Here is a 23,042-nt window from a genome sequence, read left to right on the forward strand (position 1 = left end):
TACTGGTAAATTGTTTACGAAAAGGGGCTTAAGCTCTCCATTTACGTGTGAATAAATAGTTTCTACAAGTGAGCGAACATAATTCAGTGGAAGATAAGTGTGAAGCTAAGGCGACGAGCAGTTCACAGAAGAAACTTGGAACTGGTATAGGGTTTGTCGACTAAAGACGAATTGAATAGTGGCTTTCGGATAATTGATCTAGAATTTACATGTTCTGTTATTATTATCATCAACATTAAGGTTCTACGGGTATACTGGCGGTTCAGAGTGTCCATAGAACCGGCAGTATACCCGTGGACTGTTCGAGCAAAAAATACGCCGGGAGAAACTGAAGTATCACGTTAAGGTTCTAGTTTATGGTGTAAACCTTTATAAAATCTTTCGCTTTTCAGTATATCAGTAACATTTTCCCCTGAACCACTGGAGATAGAAAAGTGATATTTTCTGTAGACTTTGTTCATAGTATAACACAGCTTCCTGTGGTAAAAATTTTACCTAAGTGTATTTCTGTCAAAATTATTTACTTTTCTGAGAAATTGAAATTGCTTTGTTTCATACGCATTATTTTTAATATAAGTTGTAATAGCTCTAAACTGATATTAAAAAAACTGTTCCACGCATTTGCGTATCTGATTACTAAGAAGTTGTAAGTAAAGTAATTTTTGGGAAAATGTTCCTTGTGTGATAGCATCCGTTGCGAAAATTTCCAACAGTGCCAGGATCAAATTTTTTGAGAAAAAATTTGAACTAATTCCAGAATGTAGACCATAACATAATTACCTCACGTGCAAAATTTGGTTCTATTATCTCTCAAATACCAAAAACTGTGTTAGATTATGCAAACACGTCCATTTTCTCCTATGTTCCCCCTTAAAGGCACTCTCGACGAACATCAGCTCACCACGATAAATTCCAGAGGTAACTCAAGCTCACGACCGTTACAGCGTGTATTTAAGGTAAACCTGATTTGCATCCTCGCAGTGGTGCTACTTGCCGCACTCTTATATCACTGGCACGAAATCTGAATAGATATAATCTATCAGATGCAGAAAGACGCCTACCAACTTTTGCTTAAGTCAAACAGCTCCTTTTTGGTGTTGCGAGTTTTTTTTCCTCCAATGTACTGGGTGATCAAAAAGTCAGTATAAATTTGAAAACTGAATAAATCACGGAATAATGCAGATAGAGAGGTACAAATTGATACAAATGCTTGAAATGACATAGGATTTTATAAGAACCAAAAAAAAAAAAAAGAAATACAAAACTTCAAAAAGTATCTGACAGATGGCGCTTCATCTGATCAGAATAGCAATAATTAGCATAACAACGTAAGACAAAGCAAAGATGATGTTCTTTACAGGAAATGCTCAATATGTCCACCATCATTCCTCAACAATAGCTGTAATCGAGGAATAATGTTTTGGACAGCACTGTAAAACATGTCCGGCGTTATGGTGAGGCATTGGCGTCGGATGTTGTCTTTCAGCATCCCCAGAGATGTCGGTCGAACACGATACACTTGTGACTTCAGGTAACCCCAAAGCCAGTAATCGCACGGACTGAGGTCTGGGGACCTGGGAGGCCAAGCATGACGAAAGTGGCGGCTGAGCACACGATCATCACCAAACGACGCGCGCAAGAGATATTTTACGCGTCTAGCAATACGGGGTGAAGCTCCATCCTGCATAAACATCGTACGTTCCAGCAGGTGTTTATCAGCCAGGCTGGGGATGATGCGATTCTGTAACATATCGGCGTACCTCTCACGCGTCACGGTAGCAGTTACCAAACCAGAACCACACATTTCCTCGAAGAAAAAAGGCCCGATAACGGTAGATGTGGTAAATCCAACCCATACCGTGACTTTCTCGTCGTGCAATGGAGTTTCCACGACAGTTCTAGGTTTTTTGGTAGCCCAAATTCTGCAGTTGTGGGCGTTGACAGGCCCTCGGAGCGTGAAATGAGCTTCGTCGGTCCACAACACGTTACTCAACATATCGTCATCTTCTGCCATCTTTTGAAACGCCCACACCGCAAATGCCCACCGCTTCACTAAATCGCCAGGTAACAGTTCATGATGCCGATGGATTTTGTACGGATAGCATCGGAGGGTATGCCTCAGTGCCAACCAAACAGTAGCGTATGGAATGCCGGTGCGACGTGCGACTCCACGAGCGCTGACTTGCCCGTGCATAGACGAACCCGCTACAGTCTCCATTTCTTCCTGAACTGGCTCAGCAGCGTTACAGCTTGTGCTCGGTCGGCCACTACGGGGTCTATATTCTAAACAACCCGTGGCTTCGAACTACGAAATCATTCTCGCCACAGCTGCATTTGTCAACGGACCTTCACCCGTTCGAATCCCCTTTCCTATGGCGACAGGATCGTAACGCTGAACTAGCACATTCCCCATTCTGATAATACAGCTTCACTAAAAGCGCCTTTCCAGGTAACGTCAGCATGCTGCGACTGGTGGCGCATCTGATTCTGTCTCTCATTAGAGCTCCTTTTATACACGATTGTCATGCGCAGTCTCTGACGTTTTGCTGTGCAGCGCCATCTGTCGGACATTTTGTGAACTTAGTTTTTTTTTGTTCTAAAAAAACCCATGTCATTCGAAGCATGTGTGTCAATTTGTACCTCTCTATCTGCATTATTCCGTGGTTTATTGAGTTTTCAGAGTTATACTGACTTTTTGATCACCCGGTATTTACTGCGTCAGTTCGCTACGGCAGAGTGAAATGTGTCAAGTTCGAGTTTTCCAGACTTGTAACTAAATGCTGTTCTTGTGGTTGCAGGAGCTGGGCATCCCAGTGCTGGCGAACCTGTCCGTGGGCTACAACCTGCAGGACCACGTGGGCATCGGCGGCATCACCTTCATGGTGAACGAGACGGGCGTCGGCCTGACGGAGGAGCAGCTGCGGGCGCTGCCCAACCTGGCGGCCTGGATCACCAGGGGCCAGGGGCCGCTCACCGTGCTGGGCGGCGCGGAGGCGGTCAGTACCACAGGCGTCCCGGGTCTCCCAGCTTTAACCTAGCGGCACAAAACTCCCAACACGAGAGCTGCCCAACTGGGCTGTATTTATAACCGAATCCAAGTGCTTGGTGGTCAGTATCACGAGCATATTGAGACCCCCACCAATGAGCTAGCAATAAATTCCTGATTCGGGAGCATTCGCGTGTGCTTGTCGACGTGATCACCCGGCTCATAAAGGCAGAGGCTACTAATCATGCTGACTGGAGCTTAGGTGTTCAGCACAGCCAGTATCATGGACACCTTAGCACATGTTCTCTCATCCTGTCCCTTCTTCTAGCCAATGTTTTCCTTGTGTTTCTTCCCTCGCTGATTCTGTACAGAAGTTCCTCATTCCTTTCCTTACCAGTCAACCTGATTTTCGACATTCTTCTGCAGCACCACTACTCGGACGCTTATATTCTCTTCTGTACCACCTTCCTATTGTCCATGATTCACTATCTTACAATGTTGTGATCCTGTGCTCCAAACATACATTTTCAGAAATTTCTCCCTCATATTAAGGTTCAAATGGCTCTGAGCACTATGCGACTTAACTACTGAGGTCATCAGTCGCCTAGAACTTAGAACTAATTAAACCTAACTAACCTAAGGACATCACACATATCCATGCCCGAGGCAGGATTCGAACCTGCGACCGTAGCGGTCGCTCGGTTCCAGACTGTAGCGCCTAGAACTGCACGGCCACTCTGGCCGGCCCTCATATTAAGGCCTATGTTTGATATGAGGAAACTTCTCTTGGCCAGGAATGCTCTCTTTTGTCTGGAATTCCCCTTTGGAAAGTGGTAGTTTCCTTTTGACGTCTCCTTGCTTCGTCAGCTAAGCTTTATTGTGCTCCAAAGATGGCATAATTCCTTAGCCTCATCTACATCGTGACCACCAATATCGATGTTAAGTTTCTCGCTGTTCTCATTTCTGATACTTTTCATTACTTTTGTCTTTTTTCAATCTACCCTCAATCCAAATTTAGTTCTCATTAGACTGTTCATTCCATTGAACAGATCCTGTAATTCTTCTCCATTTTCACTGTGGATAACAATATCATCAGCGAACCTTATCATTGCTGTTCTTTCACCGTGAATATTAATTCCACTCTTGTATCTTTCTTCTACTTCCGTCATTGTTACCTCGACAAATAGACTGAACAGCAAGGGACAAGGATTGCATCCCTCTCTCACATCGTTTTTATTCCCAGCACTTCCTTCTTCGTCTCCCAGACTTATTGCTCTCTTTTGATTCATGTAGGTATTGTACACTGAGTTACTGGATACCTCCTAATACTCCCAGCTCTTCGTTCTTGGTCTTACAGGCTTATTGCAATCTTTTGTTTCTTGTATCTTTTGTACACTGAGTTATTGGATACCTCCTAATATCACGTCAGACATCCTTTACCCGGGGTAGTGCAGCAGCTCCACGTGGTATGGACTCAACAAGTCGTTGGAAGTTCCCTGTAGAAATACTGACCCATGCTACCTCTATACTCGTCCATCAGTGCGAAAGTGTTACCGCTGCAGGATTTTGTGCACAAACTGACCTCTCGATTATGTCTCTTAAATTTTGGTGGGATTCATGTCAGGTGATGTGCGTGGCCGAATCATTCGTTCGAATTATTCAGAATGTCCTTCAAATTGCGTAGAACTGTGGTCTGGTAACATAGCACATTGTCATCCATAAAAATACCCTCGATGTTTGGGTAAATGAAATCCATGAATGGATGAAAATTGTCTCCAAGGAGACGAACAGATCCATTTCTATTCAACGATCCGTTCAGCTGGAGCAGAGGACCCAGTCCATTCCATGTAAATACAGCCCACATCGTTATGGAGCCACCATCAGTATCCACAGTGCTTTGTTTTCAGCTTTGGTCCATGGTCACGTGGGGCCTGAGCCACACTCGAACCCTACCATCAGCTCTTACTAACTGAAATAGGGGCTCATCTGACCAGCGCATGGATTTCCAGTCGTCTAGAGTCCATCCGACACGGTCGCAAGCCCAGGAGAGGCGCTGCAAGTGATGAACAGCTCTCACGTCGGTTGTCTGCTACTACAGCCCATTAATGGCAAATTTTACCACAGGGTCGTAACAGATATGTTGGTCGTAAGTCCTACATTGATTTCTGTGATTATTTCACACAGTGTTGTTTGTCTCAATACCAGAGGAGGAAAGCTGCTACTCACCATATAGCGGAGATGCTGAGTAACGATAGGCACAACAAAAAGATTCACACAATTGTAGCTTTCGGCCACAAAGGCCTTTGTCAGTAGTAGACACACGTAGACGCACGCACACACACACTCACGCAAATACAACTTGCACACACGTCTGCAGTCTCAGGGAACTGAAACCAGAGTGCGAGCAGCAGCACCACTGTATGATGGGAGTGGCGACTGGGTAGGGGTAAGGAGGAGGGTGGGGTGGGGAGGGGGAGGGATGGTATGGTGGGAGTGCCGTACAGTGAAGTGTTACAGTTTAAACAGAGAGAAGGTGCAGAGGGGGGAGGGGGTAAGTAGCAGAAAGGAGAAAAATAAAAAGAAATTAAAAGACTGGGTGTGGCGGTGAAATGATGGCTGAGTAGTGCTGGAATGGGAACAGGGAGGGGGCTGGATGGGTGAGGACAGTGACTAACAAAGGTTGAGGCCAGGAGGGTAACGGGAACATAGGATGTATTGCAGTGAAAGTTCCCACCTGCGCAATTCAGAAATGCTGGTGTTGGTGGGAAGGATCCATATGGCAAAGGCTGTGAAGCAGTCATTGAGATGAGAGATATCATGTTTGGCAGCGTATTCAGCAACAGGGTGGTCCACTTGTTTTTTGGCCACAGTTTGTTGGTGGCCATTCATATGGACAGACAGCTTGTTGGTTGTCATGCCTACATAGAATGCAGCACAGTGGTTGCGGCTTAGCTTGTAAATCACAGGACTGGTTTCACAACTAGCCCTGCCTTTGATTGGGTAGGTGATTTCAGTGACTGGACTGGAGTAGGTGGTGGTAGGAGGATGTGTGGGACAGGTCTTGCATCCAGGTCTACTACAGGGGTATGAGCCATGAGGTAAGGGATTGGGAGCACGGGTTGTGTAAGGATAGACGAGTATATTGTGTAGGTTCAGTGGACGCCAGAATACAACAGTAGGAGGGGTGGGAAGGATAGTGGGCAGGACATTTCTCATTTCAGGGAATGATGAAAGGTAATCGAAACCCTGGTGGAGAATGTAATTCAGTTGCTCCAGTCCCGGATGCTACTGAGTTATGAGGGGAATGCTCCTCTGCGGCCGGGCTGTGGGCCTTTGGGAGGTGGTGGGAGACTGGAAAGATAAGGCATGGGAGATTCGTTTTTGTACAAGGATGGGAGGATAATTAGGGTCAGTGAAGGCTTTAGTGAGACCCTCAGTATATTTTGAGAGAGACTGCTCGTCACTGCAGATGCGACGACCACGGGTGGCTAGGCTGTATGGAAGGGACTTCTTGGTATGGAATGGGTGGCACCTGTCGAAGTGGAGGTATTGCTGGTGGTTGGTAGGTTTGATATGGACGGAGGTACTGATGTAGCCATCTCTGAGGTGGGGGTCAACATTTAGGAAGGTGGCTTGTTGGGTTGAGTAGGACCAGGTGAAGCAAATGGGGGAGAAGTTGTTGAAGTTCTGGAGAAATGTGAATAAGGTGTCCCCACCTTCAATCCAGATAGGAAAGAAGTCATCAGTGAATATGAACCAGGTGAGGGGTTTAGAATTCTGGGTTTTTGTCTATTAGCGCTGACAACTCTGCTCTCGGTCGTTAAGTGAAGGCTGTCGGCCACTGCGCTGTCCGTGGTGACAGGCAATGCCTGGAATTTAGTATTCTCAACGCACTGTTGACGCTTTGCATCTCGGAATGTTGAATTTTCTAACGATTTTCTTAACGGAATGTCCCATTCGACCAGCTCCAACTAGCATTCCGCGATCAAAGTCTTTTAATGCTCGTCCTGAAGCCATTATCACGTCGAAAACCGTTTCACATGATTCACCTGCGTAAAAATGAGAGCTCCGTCATTGCACTGCCCTTATGTACCTCGTGTACGCGATACGATCAACCGTCCTCTGTATATTTGTATATCGCTATCCCACAACTTTTATCACCTCAGTGTGTGCCACCTGTCTTTCCCTGTAGCAAACTCCTATTTTTCTGAGAATTTCGAACCTCTTGCACCATTTCGCAATGTCAAACGCTGTTTCTAGATCGAAAAATTCAATGAAAGCTTCTTAATTTTTCCTGTCTTGCTTCCATTATCAAACCCAAAGTCAGAGCTGATCGTTATTTAATAGATCCTCAATTTTGTTTTCCATTCTTCTGTATATTAGCCTTGTCAGCAGATTGGATGCATGGGATGTTAAGCTGACTGACTGTGCGACACTTTTCGCACTTTTTTACCCTTGCTATCCTCGGAATTGTTTGGATGGCATATTTTCGAAAGTCTGACGGTACGTCGACAATCTCATACATCCTTTACGCCATCGGCAACAGTCGTTCTGTTGCGACCTCCCTCAATGAATTTATAAATTGCGATGGAGTGTTGTATATCCCTTCCGTCTTATTTGATCTTCCCAGTAGCCTCGCCGCAGTGGTAACACCGGTTCCCGGTGGCTCACCAACCTTAACAGCTGTCGCACTGGGCTAGCACTTGGGTGGGTGACCATCCAGTCTTCAGAGCGCTGTTGGCAAGCGGGGTGCACTTAGCTCTAGTGAGGCAAACCGAGGGGCTCCTTGATTGAGAAGTAGCCGCTCCGGTCTTGTAAACTGACAAACGGCATGGAGAGCGTTGGGTCGACGGCATGCCGCTTCATATCCGCATCCAATGACGCCTGTGACTGAGGATGACACGGCGGCCGGTCGGCACCGTTGGGCCTTCAAGGTCTGTTCGGGAGGAGTTTAGTTTTTTCTTATTTGATCTTAAGTCGTCCAAAGGTTTTTAAAACTCCGGTTCTAATTTTGGATCCCCTCGCTCTTCTATATCGGGTCCTGTTTCTTCTTCTGTCACATCATCAGACAACTCTCCCCCTCATAGAGGCCTTCAATATACTCTTTCCACCTGTCCGTTCTCTCCCCTGCATTTAACAGTTGACTTCCCATTGTACTCTTAAAGGTACAGTCCTTGATTTTAATTTCATCGCAGGTTGTTTTTCCTTTTCTGTATTCTGAGTCTGTTCTTCCGGTAGTCAATTCTTTACGATTACTTCACTTTTTTCCCGAAGGTCTTACACCCTGTGTGCCATTCACTTCCTATTTCTTTCATTCCTAGGTGATTTATATTGCTGTATTCCGAAATTCCCCTAAATATTTTTGTACTTCCTCCATTTGTCAATCAGTTTAAGTACTTCATCTGTTACCTTCCTTGTGTCTACGACTGTTCAGTCATCTGTGATTGCCCTTTTTAGAGATGTCCACTCTTCATCAATTCATTACCTATTGTGATTTCCCTTATCGTAGTAATCACATCCTTAGTGAATTTCAAATGCGTGTTAACATACCTCAGTACTTCTGCATCCAACTTCCTTCCAGACTGATTCTCACGTGCGATTCTCTTCAAATTCAGTCTACTGTTCATTATTACTGAAGTCTGTCCTGAGTCAGTATCTGCTCCTAGATATGCTTTACAATCCAGTAACAGGTGTCAGAATCTCTGTCTGACCGTGACGTAATTCAGCTAGAAATGGTTCAAATGGCTCTATGCACTATGGGGCTTAACATCTGAGGTCATCAGTCCCCTAGACGTAGAACTACTTAAACCTAACTAACCTTAGGACATCACACACATCCATGCCCGAGGCAGTATTCGAACCTGCGACCGTAGCAGCAGCGTGATTCCGGATTACCATCTAAAATTTATTAGTGGGACTTAGTCATTATCATTCCTGCCCCCTAGGCTATATTCCGTAACTGTTTCTTGTAAATCTTTCTCAACAACCGCGGTTCAATTCCTCATGATTATTAGATTTTCATCTCCCTTTATATACTGAATTACACTTTCAATATCTTCATATACTTTCTCTCTCTCTTCATCTTCAGCTGGTGATTTCGGCATGTATATCTGAACTACAGTTGTCGCTGTCGGTTTGCTGTCGATTCTGATGAGAAGAAACCTACGGCTAAACTGTTCACAGTAACTCACTCGCTGCCCTACCTTCCTATTCATAACGGCTCCTACTCCCGTTATACCATTTTCTGCTGATGTTGATATTATCCTATCTTCGTCTGACTGTTAATGCTTATCTTCTTTTCATTTGACTTCACTGACCCCCACTGCATCTAGATTGAGCCTTTGCATTCCCCTTTTGAGATTTTCTAGTTTACCTATCAGGTTCAGACTTCTGACATTCCACGGCTCCATTCGTAGAACATTATTCTTATGTTGGTTATTCAGTCTTTTTCTCATGTATTGCAGTTTCCTCTTGAAGATCCGCACGGAGGACTAATCCGGAATCTTTTGTCAATAAAGAGATTATAATAAGAGTTTTTTGGTTACAAGTTGCAAGTCCTGTGGGTACACATTTTGTGCCTCTAGTGCAGTGGTTTCCGTTGCCTTCTGCATCTTCATACCATGATCATTTCTTATTCTTCCGCCTTTAGCGGCAGTTTCCAGCCCAATGACAAGAGAGTGCCCCAAACCTCTGTCAGCTCCTCCTCCGTCTTTCACAAGGTCGCTGGGTGAGTTCTTATGCCGGAAGTCTTCTAACGCCATAGCTCCTGATATTTGTTCATAGTTTAAGCTGTGACTTGATTCGGACTAATGACCCATGACGTTTTTATTACTAGTCAAAGACCCTACCCCTAGTCCACGGGATCGCCCTAAAACAAGAACTACGAGGTGCGACAATAAAGTAATGAGACTGACGTGAAAGAAAAGTTGCTTACCGTTTTAGTGAAGTTTAGTGTTGTCTCCTCCAAAGTAGTTCCTTTCTGATTGCACACACTTTTTCCAACGCTTCTTCCATTGATGATAACATTTCTGGAACTCATCTTCTGTAATATCCTCCAAGACCCTCGTCACAGCTTTTTGCACATCTTGTGTTGTTTGAAAATGGTGTCCCTTGACCGCCGTCTTGACTCTTGGAAATAGAAAAACGTCGCACCGAGCGATATTTGGTGAATAAGGTGGATGTGTTAGTACTGAAATTTGTTTTGAGGTTAAAAATTGCTGTACTGACAGAGCAGTATGGGATGGGGCATTCTCGTGATGCAGAATCCAATTATCAGAAATGTTGGGACAGACACAAAGAACTCTTTTACTAAGTCTTTCTAAAATTTCTTTGTAGTAATATTGGTTAACTGTTTGCCCAGGAGGCACCCACTCTTTATGAACAATTCTCTTGGAATCAAAGAAGCACACAAGCATGCATGGTCATCCACTGCGGTCTTCATCTTCAACATTCGTTCTGCCTTCACTAAACATTTTATGCCAACGAAAAACTTGAGCTCTTGACATAACCTCATCTCCAAAAGCCTTCTGAAGCTTACTGTAAGTTGTCGTGAAGTTTTCACCCAATTTAGCGCAAAAAGAAACGGCATACCGTATCACAGTATTATGCAGTTCCATTTCCGTGACGAGACACACAAACACATGTTAACTTATTACAACACAACTCACAACTGAGCAGTTGCATCGATGTGCCACTTGGACTAGAAGCAGCTTATACACCAAGGTCAAAGATATTGTGCGTATGCAAGCCTGCAGGGTTGCCACATCTAGCAAAGAAAATCAGTCTCATTACTTTATTGTCACACCTTGTATATACTGAAATCCAATTGAGCGCCGATGGAGCAGGCACAGTTTTATGTCTCAGTCGAATATTTAGTTGACTACAAGAGAATGGCAACCAGCTGCTGCAGTTAATGAAACTCCCACCAGGCCGTGAAATAGTTCCTTTCAGTTACTGACAGGTATGATGTTCCCTCTACTGAAGGACTCTGGAGTATTCTCTTTTAAATACAAAAGCACCACTGTAAAGCTTTTGTTAGAAGTTAGATTATGAAATGGCAGTCCTTAGTTTGGCTACAGATTTATTCTTATAAAATTTTATGGCACCTTACCTGTTAGAGGCGGCATGAACGCAACATCTCTATTTGTTAGAGCCTTCATAATCTTACATTTACATTAGAAAGTTCTGCATAGTCAAAATTATTATTGGTATTAATATTAATATTGTTGATGGTAGTAGTAATGTATTATTGGTGCTTAGTACTATCATTCCAAATGGTATTAAGTTTGTACTGCTAGTGGCGTTACTGTAAATGTTCCTGCCTTATATGTATTATGTCTTGGCTAAAGTAATCTTTTCAGTATTGTTATTCAAGTATTATTTTAATTATTTTAAAACACAAAAAATGTCTTCAGAATGCGGGTCTTAAGTCGTGCTTACATAGCCCAGTCTGTGAGGTACTAGCCCGCGAAAGGAAAAGGTCTCAGGTTCGACCCCAGGTACGGTGCACACTTTTAATCTGCAGAAAAGATTTCTGTTACATTTCATCTTGGTCTGGCAGAGATTCCGAAATAAGATATTAGATTGTAAGGCATACTCAAGGGCAGATATAGACTCAGATAGCAATTTAGTAATTATGAGGAGTAGGCTGTAGTCTTAGGAACCAGTAAGGACGAATCAGTCCGCAAAGAAGTGGGATGCGGTAGTACTAAGGGTGACGAAGTACGCTTGAGTTCTCTGAGACTATAGATAGTGTTATAACGAATAGCTCAGTAGGCATTTCAGTTGAAGAGGAATGGACATCTCTAAAAAGGGCAATCACAGAAATATGAAACAGAAACATAAGTACAAGGAAGGTAGGTAACAAAAGAAATCCATCGGTTGATCGATGAAGGAACGGAGTACAAAAATGTTCAGGAAAACGAAGTAATACAGAGATATAAATCGCTTAGGAATGAAATAAATAGGAAGTGCAGGGAAGCTAAGGCGAAACAGCTACATGAAAAATGTGAAGAAATCTAAAATGAAATGATTGTCGGATTGACTGACTCAGCATATACAAAAGTCAAAGCAATCTTTGGTGAAATTAAAAACAAGAGCTGTAGTATTGAGAGTGCCATGAAAATTACACTGATAAATGCAGAAGAGGATGGGACAGGTGGAAAGAATACTCTGAAGGCCTCTGTGAGGGGGAAGACTTGTCTTCTGGCGTAGCAGAAGAACAAAAAGGAGTCGTCAGGGAAAATATAGAGGAACCAGTATTAGAATCAGAATGTAAAACATATTTTGGTGACTTAAGATCAAGTAAGACAGAAGGGATAGACAACATTCCATCGTAATTAGTAAAATCATTGGGGAAAGTGACATCAAAACGACTGTTCAAGTTGTTGTGTAGAATATATGTGTCTCGAGATATACCATCAGATTTTTGGCAAAAAACGCCATTCACACAATTCCGAAGACAGAAAGAGCCGACAAGTGCGAGAATTATCGCACAATCAGCTTAACAGCTCACGTATCCAAATGGCTGTCAGGAATAATACACACAAGAACGGAAAATAAAATTGAGTACCTGTTAGATGATGATCAGTTCTGACATTGGCCTTGATAATGGAAAAAAAACTGAAGAAAAATCAAGAAAATGTCGACCTGGGAAAAGTGTTCGACAGTGTCGAACGGTAAAAGATGTTCGAAACTCTGAGAGAAAGAGGAGTAATCTATAGGAAAAGACGGGTAATGTATAATATGTGCTAAAACCAAGAGGGTACAAGACTGGAAGACCAAGAGCGAAGTGCTCGGATTAGAAACAGCGCAGGAAAGGGATGTAGTCTTTCGCCCCTACTGTTCAATCTATGCTTCGAAGAAGCAATGGCGACAGTAAAAGAAAGGTTAAAGAGCGGGATAAAAATTCACGCTGAAAGGATTTCAATGATAAGAATCGATGATGACATAGCTATCCTCAGAGAAAGTGGAGAAGAACTACAGGATCTGTTGAATGGGATGGATAGTCTAATGAGTACAGAATAGGGACTGAGAGTAAGTCGAAGAAAGACTAAAGTAGTGAGAAGCAGCAGAAATAGCAACAGCGAGAAACTTAACCTCAGAATCGGGGATCATGAAGTAGACGAAGTTAAGGAGTTCTCTATCTAGGCTATAAAATAACCTGTGATGGACGGAACAAGGAGGACATAAATTAGAAGTCTACTAGTATCAAAGATAGGCCTTAATTTGACGAAGAAATTTTGGAGAATCTACGTTTGGGGGCACAGCATTGTATGACAGGGTGACACAGATTGTGGGAAAACCGGAACAGAGGAGAATCGAAGCATTTTAGATGTGGTGCTACCGAAGAATTTGGTAATTAGGTGGACTGATTGCAACGTCCCCTTTTTAACAATTATACACGACTGTCCTTAAACTGACACAAAATATTTTTAGCGCAACGCAATCTGACTATCAAAGATCCCTGCAAAAGAATGGCCCTGACTAACATTAAACTATACCTTTCACAAATCACTTACCTCACAAAAATCTTCGCTGCTCAAGCTACTGCAATACAGCGAGCGCCACTACTGCCAGCTAAATAAAAGATTCAAACTACTGAAGGCACTAACTACTGATAGGGATAGTTAGCAAATGAAAGATATTAATAGAGAACAAACAATGTATTTACCTTAATATCATCACAAGTCATAATATATATATCAGTTCATGACAAATTACAAATCTCCGCCATCTCTCTCCCCACATCCACCACTGCTGGCGGCTCACCTCCAACTGCGCAACGCTACGCGCTGTTCACATCCAGCTGCTGCTGCCCAACACTACAATGGCAGACAACAATGCAAACTAGCCACAGACTGCACACAGCACAGCCAGTGATTTTCATATTGAGCGCTACGTAACGTTGCCAATAAGAAAACATAAACAGCCTACTTACATAGAGAAAACATAAACAGCCTACTTACATAGCCCCCATGCTCCCCACAAAAATTTTTACAAATTGGTTTGGGCAGTGCCCAATACAGATTTGAAAAAAAATTTTCATAATTACAATAACAAAGATATCAAATGCACACACTTATTGATACAACGTTGGTCAAAAGCTAAAATTTTGTCACAGTCCATAAAGACAGTCCTGATCATTCATTACGGTGAAATATAGTGTTTTTCTCAAAGTCTGAGCAGTAGAAGAAAATGCACACGGAAGTAGTGGATTTCCATACAGTCTTGAAGAAGTACTGTTGTCCTTCCAACTGAAAGACAGTGCTGACTCTTGACATGCAGACAGGTAATCCTCCACAACAGAGCAAACCCACAGCAGAGTCATTCGACGTTTTGAAGAATATTGGTAGGTAGGTCATCACAGAGCAGACCCACTGCAGTCCTGGTAGAGAGTATGGTATTGGTGGGCCACCAGAGGCGCAGACCCACTGCAGTCCTTGTAGAGACGGCCAGCAGCCATCTGTTGTGACTGTGCAGGTGCACAATCACCATCGAAGAGTCTTGCGGAGAATATAGCAAGTCCATAAACCACCACTTGTGCACTCACAAAGTTTCTGGAATTGTCCTTAGATCCAGCAATGCTGTTATCCAGACCCTTGCTGAGTTATTAACACACGTGTAAACACTCACAGTCCCAACTTCTCACATATTATCCATATACTATGACCAACAGAAACGTGTGCAGTGAAATATAACTAACAAGTTAATAATATCATGAACTGGTGACAATTACAATTTTATGACGTAAGAATACAATAAAGGTACAAAATACATCATTAAAAACGTAACAATATAGATAACATTTGTAGTAAAACAGGCGTTACAAAAGAATAGAAATAGACATATACATCAGTGTTACAGGAATTATGACATGAGTACATACATAGAAGATCAGAATAACTTGCGAAACATCAACTTCACACATGAGCATTAACACAAAACAGAATTAATAATGTCTAAACATCTTTACAAAGTAAATAACACATTATTAATGCCAATTGTATTCGAGGATAACAGTATTCCTCATCATAGTGAATGTAGCTTAATATTAAAAGAAGAAAAAATTCTATGAAACTACACAGAGACAGGAAGAAAACAAATAAACAAGGGTACACAAACACGTACTGGGATAACACAAAAGGAAAGGACAGGGTTCGTTTTCAGTGTAACATTTGGTACTGCAGTCCATCCCAAAACTTCATTCTATAGATCTTTCGTCTTATTTCAACCTTTGCTTCCACCAAAAAAATCTTATCCAAGCATGCTTTCTGTATTCCGTTCATATTTCTTTCAAAATAATTATTTCTGATTGTACAATACTCATTTGGGCCCAAATCCTTTTTATATAACTTCGCAATGCATTCTTTACCTATTCTCCATAGTCTGTTTCTCGTATAGTCTACCCCCTCTTAAGCTAACTTAAATCTACTGAGCTCAGATGCTAAACTAAGGGACGAGGCAATGCAGCAGCACGTAAAACAATTATTATAAACAGCAATGAAAAAAATGGAAAATTGCAAAGCAAGCTACAGTATAAATTAGCAAAAGTCAAATTCAATAACACTATGCCTGGCAAACAGCAGCAACTTATACCTAAACATGACATAGCGCAAGCAGAAAAAATATTACACAAAAATGGCCATGTCTAATACCTATGTCACATCTTAACATTAGAGTGATGCATCACAATTTATTCTACAAAAGAAATTACCAAGTACTTGAAAAGAAAATTATGTGTTACTGTTACTAGTTCCTTCTTATTGTTCTTTCCTTTCCAAGTGCTCCTTTATTAAAGAATGTGGATCATAAAATAATTATTTAATAGATCTGTTGACAGAAAGTGTTCACATTAGCAAATGCATTTCATTTTATAAAAGCAATGCTGCAACACAGCTAGAAACCAGATATCAAATGAAATAAGCAATTACGCAAACCAAAGCATAAAAACATCATTCAATAGCTATGTGGCATTTCGTAAGTCAGTAGCTCTCAATTCTCGTAGAAAGACACTTGTCATTATCAGGTTTGCAGATGTAAGAATATTTCTGAGGATAATGGCCTCTCCTTTTTTTTTTTGTTCTACCTGTGCCGCTGAAAAGGGCTCGCAATAATGGCTTTTTCACCAGGCGTCTGACACAGCTGGGTGCCCGCGACGCATTACGTGCAGGTGGTCACTTAACTTTCGTACGGAAATATTTACGACAGCAGTTTCTGCTACCGTGGCAGTCTCATATAAAAATATTTCACAGGTCAAGAATTAGCGTTGCAAATCTGTAGAAACAAAATCCTATAAATATAAGTGTCCAAAAAAAATTCGTCAGCATTGTGATACAGTCACACATTTACACACATTTAATAACTCCTAAAGTACGTTTCTTGGTTTCCAACATCCTTTTCATAAATCAGAGTCCCTAAACACTACTCAATATTCCTTACCTCATTATACATATACATATTCGTCGACACTTCAATATTTCATCATGAGAAATACGTAGCATAATAAACATTCCTCAACAACATAATACACATTGTCGTCGTAATAATAACATCATAACACTTCAGTCAAATTTCAAAATCGTCGTAGCTTCCTCCAATAATTTCAAAACCTAAAAAAATTCTCTGCTCATGTCAAAAGTGTCAGCTGCCTCAAACGTACTTTAAAAATCATGATCTCATTCCAAATACATCATTCAAAGCTCTCATAGTATCACAATGATTCCGAAAAAATATGAACAGTTTACAAAGTACAGACAAAATACAGTTTCATAAGTGTGAAGTTATCCAACTGTGTAATTACGTAAACATCTGTCACTGATATAGTAAAAATAAATGTTTGTATCTCTCAGTTAAATGATCAGATAGCTGTGTAATTTGTGTGTTAGAGAAATATGGTACCGATGTGTAAAGTTGTATAAGCAAATACCATATTAGCTAGGGTTCCTTGTGCTTGCCAAACACATGGTACACAAAGTAGGCGTGTACCCCCCTGAGGATTTATGCAATTATACCCTCAGGTGTTACAGATCACAGCAATGGAATGAAATGTATCACAGAAAACCTTTGTATCATTGTACTCCAAATATCTTTAAAAATAAATGTTTTAAGTACAAAATTAATCACTCAAATGCGTGTCCTGTAGCGCTAAATGTGCGTCTTGTTGCAACATAATCTCTGTGGAAGTGTCGTAGTTATCGTCCTCCGAAAGCTAAGTTCTGCATAAGTCAATGTACTTACCTCATAATACACAAAAGTGAAATGCTTTGCGTATAAATGTCTTAGTCATTACGCTTATTGCCGTGATGAGGAAAGTACTGTGCTGTAACGTATTGTTGTGCTACGGAAAAGGCAATCTCATTGTAGCTATACCACAAAAGTTACTACTAAAACATGTTTTACTTTCCAGAATAAAACAGAAAACTGTGCAGATATAAAACAGATACACCGCAAAAGCAACATTGTAAATTGTCACTCATTAGTAGCGTCGTGATAAAAATCGTGTAGCTGTCACATAAACTAACCTCTGTGTCATCTGGTATCTCTCAGAAAGCACATTAAATTCAGAATGTATTTTCAAATAAACCAAAATGTTGCATTAAAATCTCATTAGCAGTACTGGTAAATGTTCTAAGTATGTGAGCCTTATAGTCGTTACGTAATTGTGCAACAAACAAGCAAGAATGTACACACACAATAACACTGTGACGTCTGTTCACTATAACAATGCATTCGTCATTTCTGTTTAAATAAGTTCTCTTGGTTCTTGATTGGATATTTAACTTCAAACATTGTTGTATGTTAACAGATTCTAAGTCTGACAAAGCATATTAGTAATGTGAAGCGAAAAATTTTATGACAAAGACTAAGTTAAAAAGCAGATTATCTTTCAATAAATGGTTTTACATGTGAAATGTGGTGCAAACCTTTACTCTTCCTAGTACGCAGACTTTCAACTTCAACGCAATTATCATGTGGTATACGTCGGTAAAGAATGCTAAATCTTTTCTCAAGGCTAGCGTCTTTGTTATTTTTCCCTGAGCCAGCGTCCGCACGCAGCTGCCTGCTGTGCTAGTCATTGTCTGTCTCTTTGTTGGCGCGCGCCGTTATTGGGATTTGGAGACCTAACTTCTACAAATTCACCGTGACGAGAGGGCCCTGCCCTGTTTAAATCCCGCCAGTTCTGATGCAATTCAGGTCTGTCGTTACGATCATATCGTCTATCGTCATGTCGGTAGATTCCATAGTTTCTTTCTTGTCGGTCACATGGTGGAGAATTTCTCCCTGAATCGTAACTGCGCGCTGGTCCGTTGCGTCTAAAGTTATTCTGTCTCCCCTGGTAATAATTGTTTTGGTTCCCATATTGTCTGTTTCTGTGGTTATCTCTGTCATATTCATTACTACGGAAATGCGATCTTTCTCTGTAACTATTATTACTCTGCCAGTGGTTGTCATACGGGTGGTGTCTGTTTTGGTCACGATTTGTGTTGTGATAATAGCCTTGTAGTGTCCAGTTATTGTTTCTGTCGTCACGGAATTGTGACGTATGTGACCTGTAGTGATTGTTTTCCTGTTTTCGCATCCGGCGACTGTCAGTGTCAATTTCTAATTCTTGTAAGAGTCCCTGAAATGCTTCAATGTCGTCTTTGCAACGTCCTGCCAAAATAATATGTCGTAAATGTTCAGGCAGTTTGATTAAGCAAATGCGGATGAGTTCTGAGGGGCTGTATGGGTTTGACAGGTACTGATTCTTGTGCAACATGTCTTCAAAATATTTGACAAGACTGGAAAATTCAGATTGTTCGAAGTGTTTCATCATTATGATGTTATGTTTTACACGGTCTTGTGTAGCTTGAGACCAATACGCTGAGAGGAAGGCATGATAAAAATCTCCTTCACTGTGACAATCGTGAATGACCGATCGCATTCTTACAGCTGGTTCATTCTCTAAGTAGCCACACATAAATTCTAATCTGTGTTCCAACGACCAGTTGGGAGGAAAACAATGAGAGAATTGATGGATCCATGCTTGTGGATGAATGTCGTTGCCAGAATTCTTAAATGTTTTGAATTTACGTGTAGTAATGAACAGCTTATAGTCAAAATCGTCATGTCGGCGAGTCGCATATCGGTCATTGTTAGGTCGTGTCGGCCGTTCCATCTCATAATTCGGTGCACATTGCCAATTTCTTTCATAATTTCCGAAATGCCCTGTGTTATTATTTTGCGGCTTTTCCGTGTTTCTAAGTCCCTCTTCCCGTGTTGGAGCGCGAGTGTCCTCTGAAATACGTAATTCTTGTATTACCTGTGTCAGCTGATCTTGTACTTCCCGGATTTCTCTTTGGTGTTGTGTATTAATTTGATTCTGATTTTGTTTGAATTTTCTTATTTGTTCATACTCTTCTGTGTCAGTGAAGGCTACGGGTCTTGTGTCATTCAGATCATCATCTACCTTTGTAGATAAGTTAGTGACCTGATCCGAAAGTTCGGCTACTTTCTCCGATAGTGAACACATTTCCTCAGTGTGTTTTTCTGAACCAAGTTTCAGAGTGTCCATTTGTGCTGAAATCGAATCTACTGTGTCCTTTAAGTTTTCCTGAGTTTTTGCAAGTTGCGTAACCGAATCGGTAGATGCAACTGAGTCAATTTTAGCCCACAAGGTCTCATGATTTTCATGAACAATGGCTTGCAGTTCTTTTATGGCTGCTTCGTGATTCTGTAATGCATTTTCATGCCGCGAAAAAATAGGTTGAAAATGCTCACAAATTTGTGTTTTTACGTCATTACAGACTTTTTGACATTTCGATTCAATGTTATGTAACTCAGTAGTTAAATCTTCACGTGTTCGTTCAAGTGTGGTGTCTAACTTTTGAAGATTTTGTTCCATTGTGTCTAACGTTTTAAGATTTTGTTCGACTGTATCTAACTTTTGAAGCTTTTGCTGTGTTTGTCTCTGATTTTGTTCCATTGTGTCTAACTGTTGCTGTGTTTGTCTCTGATGTTGTTCCATTGTGTCTAACTTTTCAAGCTTTTGTCCCATTTGTTGCATTAATTGTAATAAAAATGCACTGGTGTCTGAAACATGTTCCTCAGTGCTTTTCGGCAGTGAATTTGCACCGGAAACATTCACATTTTGACAAGCAGAAAATGTGTCTTGACTTATTTGAGAAAACGGTGAGGATCCAAAACCTGAATCTACAGTATTTGCGAGATCGTGTCGTGTCATTTCGGCTTCCTGAGGCGAGCTATTGCCGACCGATCGATCGATAATGCTTCCCTCTTCACTAATTGTTTCACTGTCCACGCCATTGTTTGACGCCCGCTCCATTTCCCTGTGCACAGTTACCAAATTACTACTTTGAACATTAGTAAATTCATTACTCGGCGGCGCTGATAAGCTACGCTCGTCGTCACTATTATTTCTCAGTTTAGTTTGGAGCCTAGTGTTACGTTTTTCACACGCCATAATTGTCACAATATTTCACACGATAACACAGAAAAGCACAATTTGAAGTGCAAAAATAGGAGAACACATTAACATAGCACTGAAAATAATATGTAGTTAATTGCAAGCGTAGCTGCGAAATACTTGGTGCAAATCTACATGCATGCCACAACTGTTTTATTGTACAACAATGAAAGGCTACAACTACAAAGGAGATTCTCTCTACAATTACGCGCTAGCAATAAACAAAAGCTACACTAATTACACAAACTACAAGAAAAAATCAGAAGATTCCAGTGAGGTATCCTAGGCTAAGGGTCGTCATATGCAACTTCCCCTTTTGAACAACTATACACGACTGTCCTTAAACTGACACAAAATATTTTTAGCGCAACGCGATCTGACTATCAAAGATCCCTGCAAAAGAATGGCCCTGACTAACATTAAACTATACCTTTCACAAATCACTTACCTCACAAAAATCTTCGCTGCTCAAGCTACTGCAATACAGCGAGCGCCACTACTGCCAGCTAAATAAAAGATTCAAACTACTGAAGGCACTAACTACTGATAGGGATAGTTAGCAAATGAAAGATATTAATAGAGAACAAACAATGTATTTACCTTAATATCATCACAAGTCATAATATATATATCAGTTCATGACAAATTACAAATCTCCGCCATCTCTCTCCCCACATCCACCACTGCTGGCGGCTCACCTCCAACTGCGCAACGCTACGCGCTGTTCACATCCAGCTGCTGCTGCCCAACACTACAATGGCAGACAACAATGCAAACTAGCCACAGACTGCACACAGCACAGCCAGTGATTTTCATATTGAGCGCTACGTAACGTTGCCAATAAGAAAACATAAACAGCCTACTTACATAGAGAAAACATAAACAGCCTACTTACATGATAAGGTAAGGAAAGAAGAAGCTCCCCGCAGAATCGACAAGGAAAGGAAGATATGGAAAACACTGACAAGAATAAGGGACACGATGGTAGGACATCTGTTAAGACATCAAGGACCACTTCCACGGTACTAGATGGAGCTGTAGAGGATAAAAACTGTAGAGGGAGACAGAGATTGGAATACATCCAGCAAATAATTGAGGACGCAGGTTGAAAGTGCTGCTCTGAGATGAAAAGGCTGGCACAGGAGAAGAATTCGTGGCGAGCGACGTTAGACTAACGACTCAAAAAAGAAACAAAACAGACTGCAGTTACCGTAGAGAAATGACTTAGAAGACAGGCGGAAAATGAGAAGGAAGTCAGACACTTTTGTAGCCTATGTCCGTTGTTATTAAATCTGTATTTTCAGCAAGTAGCAAAGGGAACTGAAGAGGCATTTGGAAGTTAATTAAAGTGCAGGGAGAAGGAATTAAAAACATGACACTTCCTGGTGACATTTTAATTTTCATTTCAGAAAAAGAAAAACTTACTGTCGTCGAATGTACAATTAACTCGTAGGAAGTCTTTTATGTGAAGATATTTGTCTGGAGCGTAGCGTCGTACGGAAGTGAAACGTGGACGATAAACATCTCAGACTAGAAGAAAACAGGAACTTTTGACATGTGGTGCTACACAAAATGCTGAAAATAGATAGGTGGATCGAATGGCTAATTATGAGGTGCTGAATGGAATTCAGGAGAAGAATGTATGGGACAACTTGCCTGATGGAGGGAAGTGTAGCAGCTAAAACGTGTAGGGCGTGGCCAGTATTTGACACAGTGTCCAGGTTAAAGTGGTTGTAAGGTTCCAACAGTTATGCAGAGATGAAGATGCTTTCGTGGCATAGACTGCGTCAAACCAGTTACTTGACTGAGGACCACAACAGCAGCAGCAACAACAACAACAGCAACAATAACAACCAACATCTTGAGTTAATGAAACTGCATTATCAAACTCCTAAGAAAAACAGGGAGTGAAGACCGTGACCTTATTAGTATAAACAAGTAAATATTGAAATTACATTACTTTATCCTTCACAGAGAACCATAAATAATAAGATGCATTAATTGTAATACAGATCTGTGCTGCGGTGTAAGTAAATGACGTCTTCGATCAAAAATGAGCATTTGGAGCATTCACTATAACTCAGGCTCGCCATAAGCGAGCTTCAGCTATAGGAATGCAAAGTGAGGCCGTTACAAATTTTAAACAAAGTCGTGAGTTGCCAATTTACATACGGCGATCTCAGCGTACATAAACACCATGCACAGGCCGTGCATTCAAGGTGGGTCTGAGTTTACACAGGAGACATTAGAGTCGCGAAGGAGGAGTAAATGATAAGGAGTTAACAGACCAAGTATCAGATAGAGACTGAGGATTCATTCCGTTCCACGGCGCCCGTGTGGGCTGGAGACGACCACACGCGACCTCCTGTTGATTTGGCGCTCTCGTGCGGTCGTTTGCTGGCGACTGACTGGCGCCAGCGCCGCCGCTACTGACTGGCGCCACCCGACAGCAGTTCCATAGCTCTCGGCGGCTTACGTGTGCGTAAATTCCCGCCAGCCGCCCGTACGTCGCCAGTTTATACGAGGCTGCAGTGAACTTCCTCCACGGGCTGCGCTAGTGCCGTGGGTGGTCGACGAGAATCATTAACG

At 41.7% G+C, this 23,042-nt stretch overlaps 1 protein-coding gene across 1 annotated transcript in view; it reads left to right on the forward strand.

Annotated features, from left to right (window-relative positions):
- Positions 1 to 23,042, forward strand: part of LOC126418926 (glucose dehydrogenase [FAD, quinone]-like) — a 669,636-nt gene that overhangs the window by 479,597 nt on the left and 166,997 nt on the right. The window contains exon 7 of the mRNA XM_050085953.1: positions 2,799 to 2,996. Coding sequence (XP_049941910.1) covers positions 2,799 to 2,996 — 198 coding nt within the window. The remainder of the gene's footprint in view (positions 1 to 2,798; positions 2,997 to 23,042) is intronic.

Source organism: Schistocerca serialis, chromosome 9 (genome assembly GCF_023864345.2).
Source record: "Schistocerca serialis cubense isolate TAMUIC-IGC-003099 chromosome 9, iqSchSeri2.2, whole genome shotgun sequence".
NCBI lineage: Eukaryota > Metazoa > Arthropoda > Insecta > Orthoptera > Acrididae > Schistocerca > Schistocerca serialis.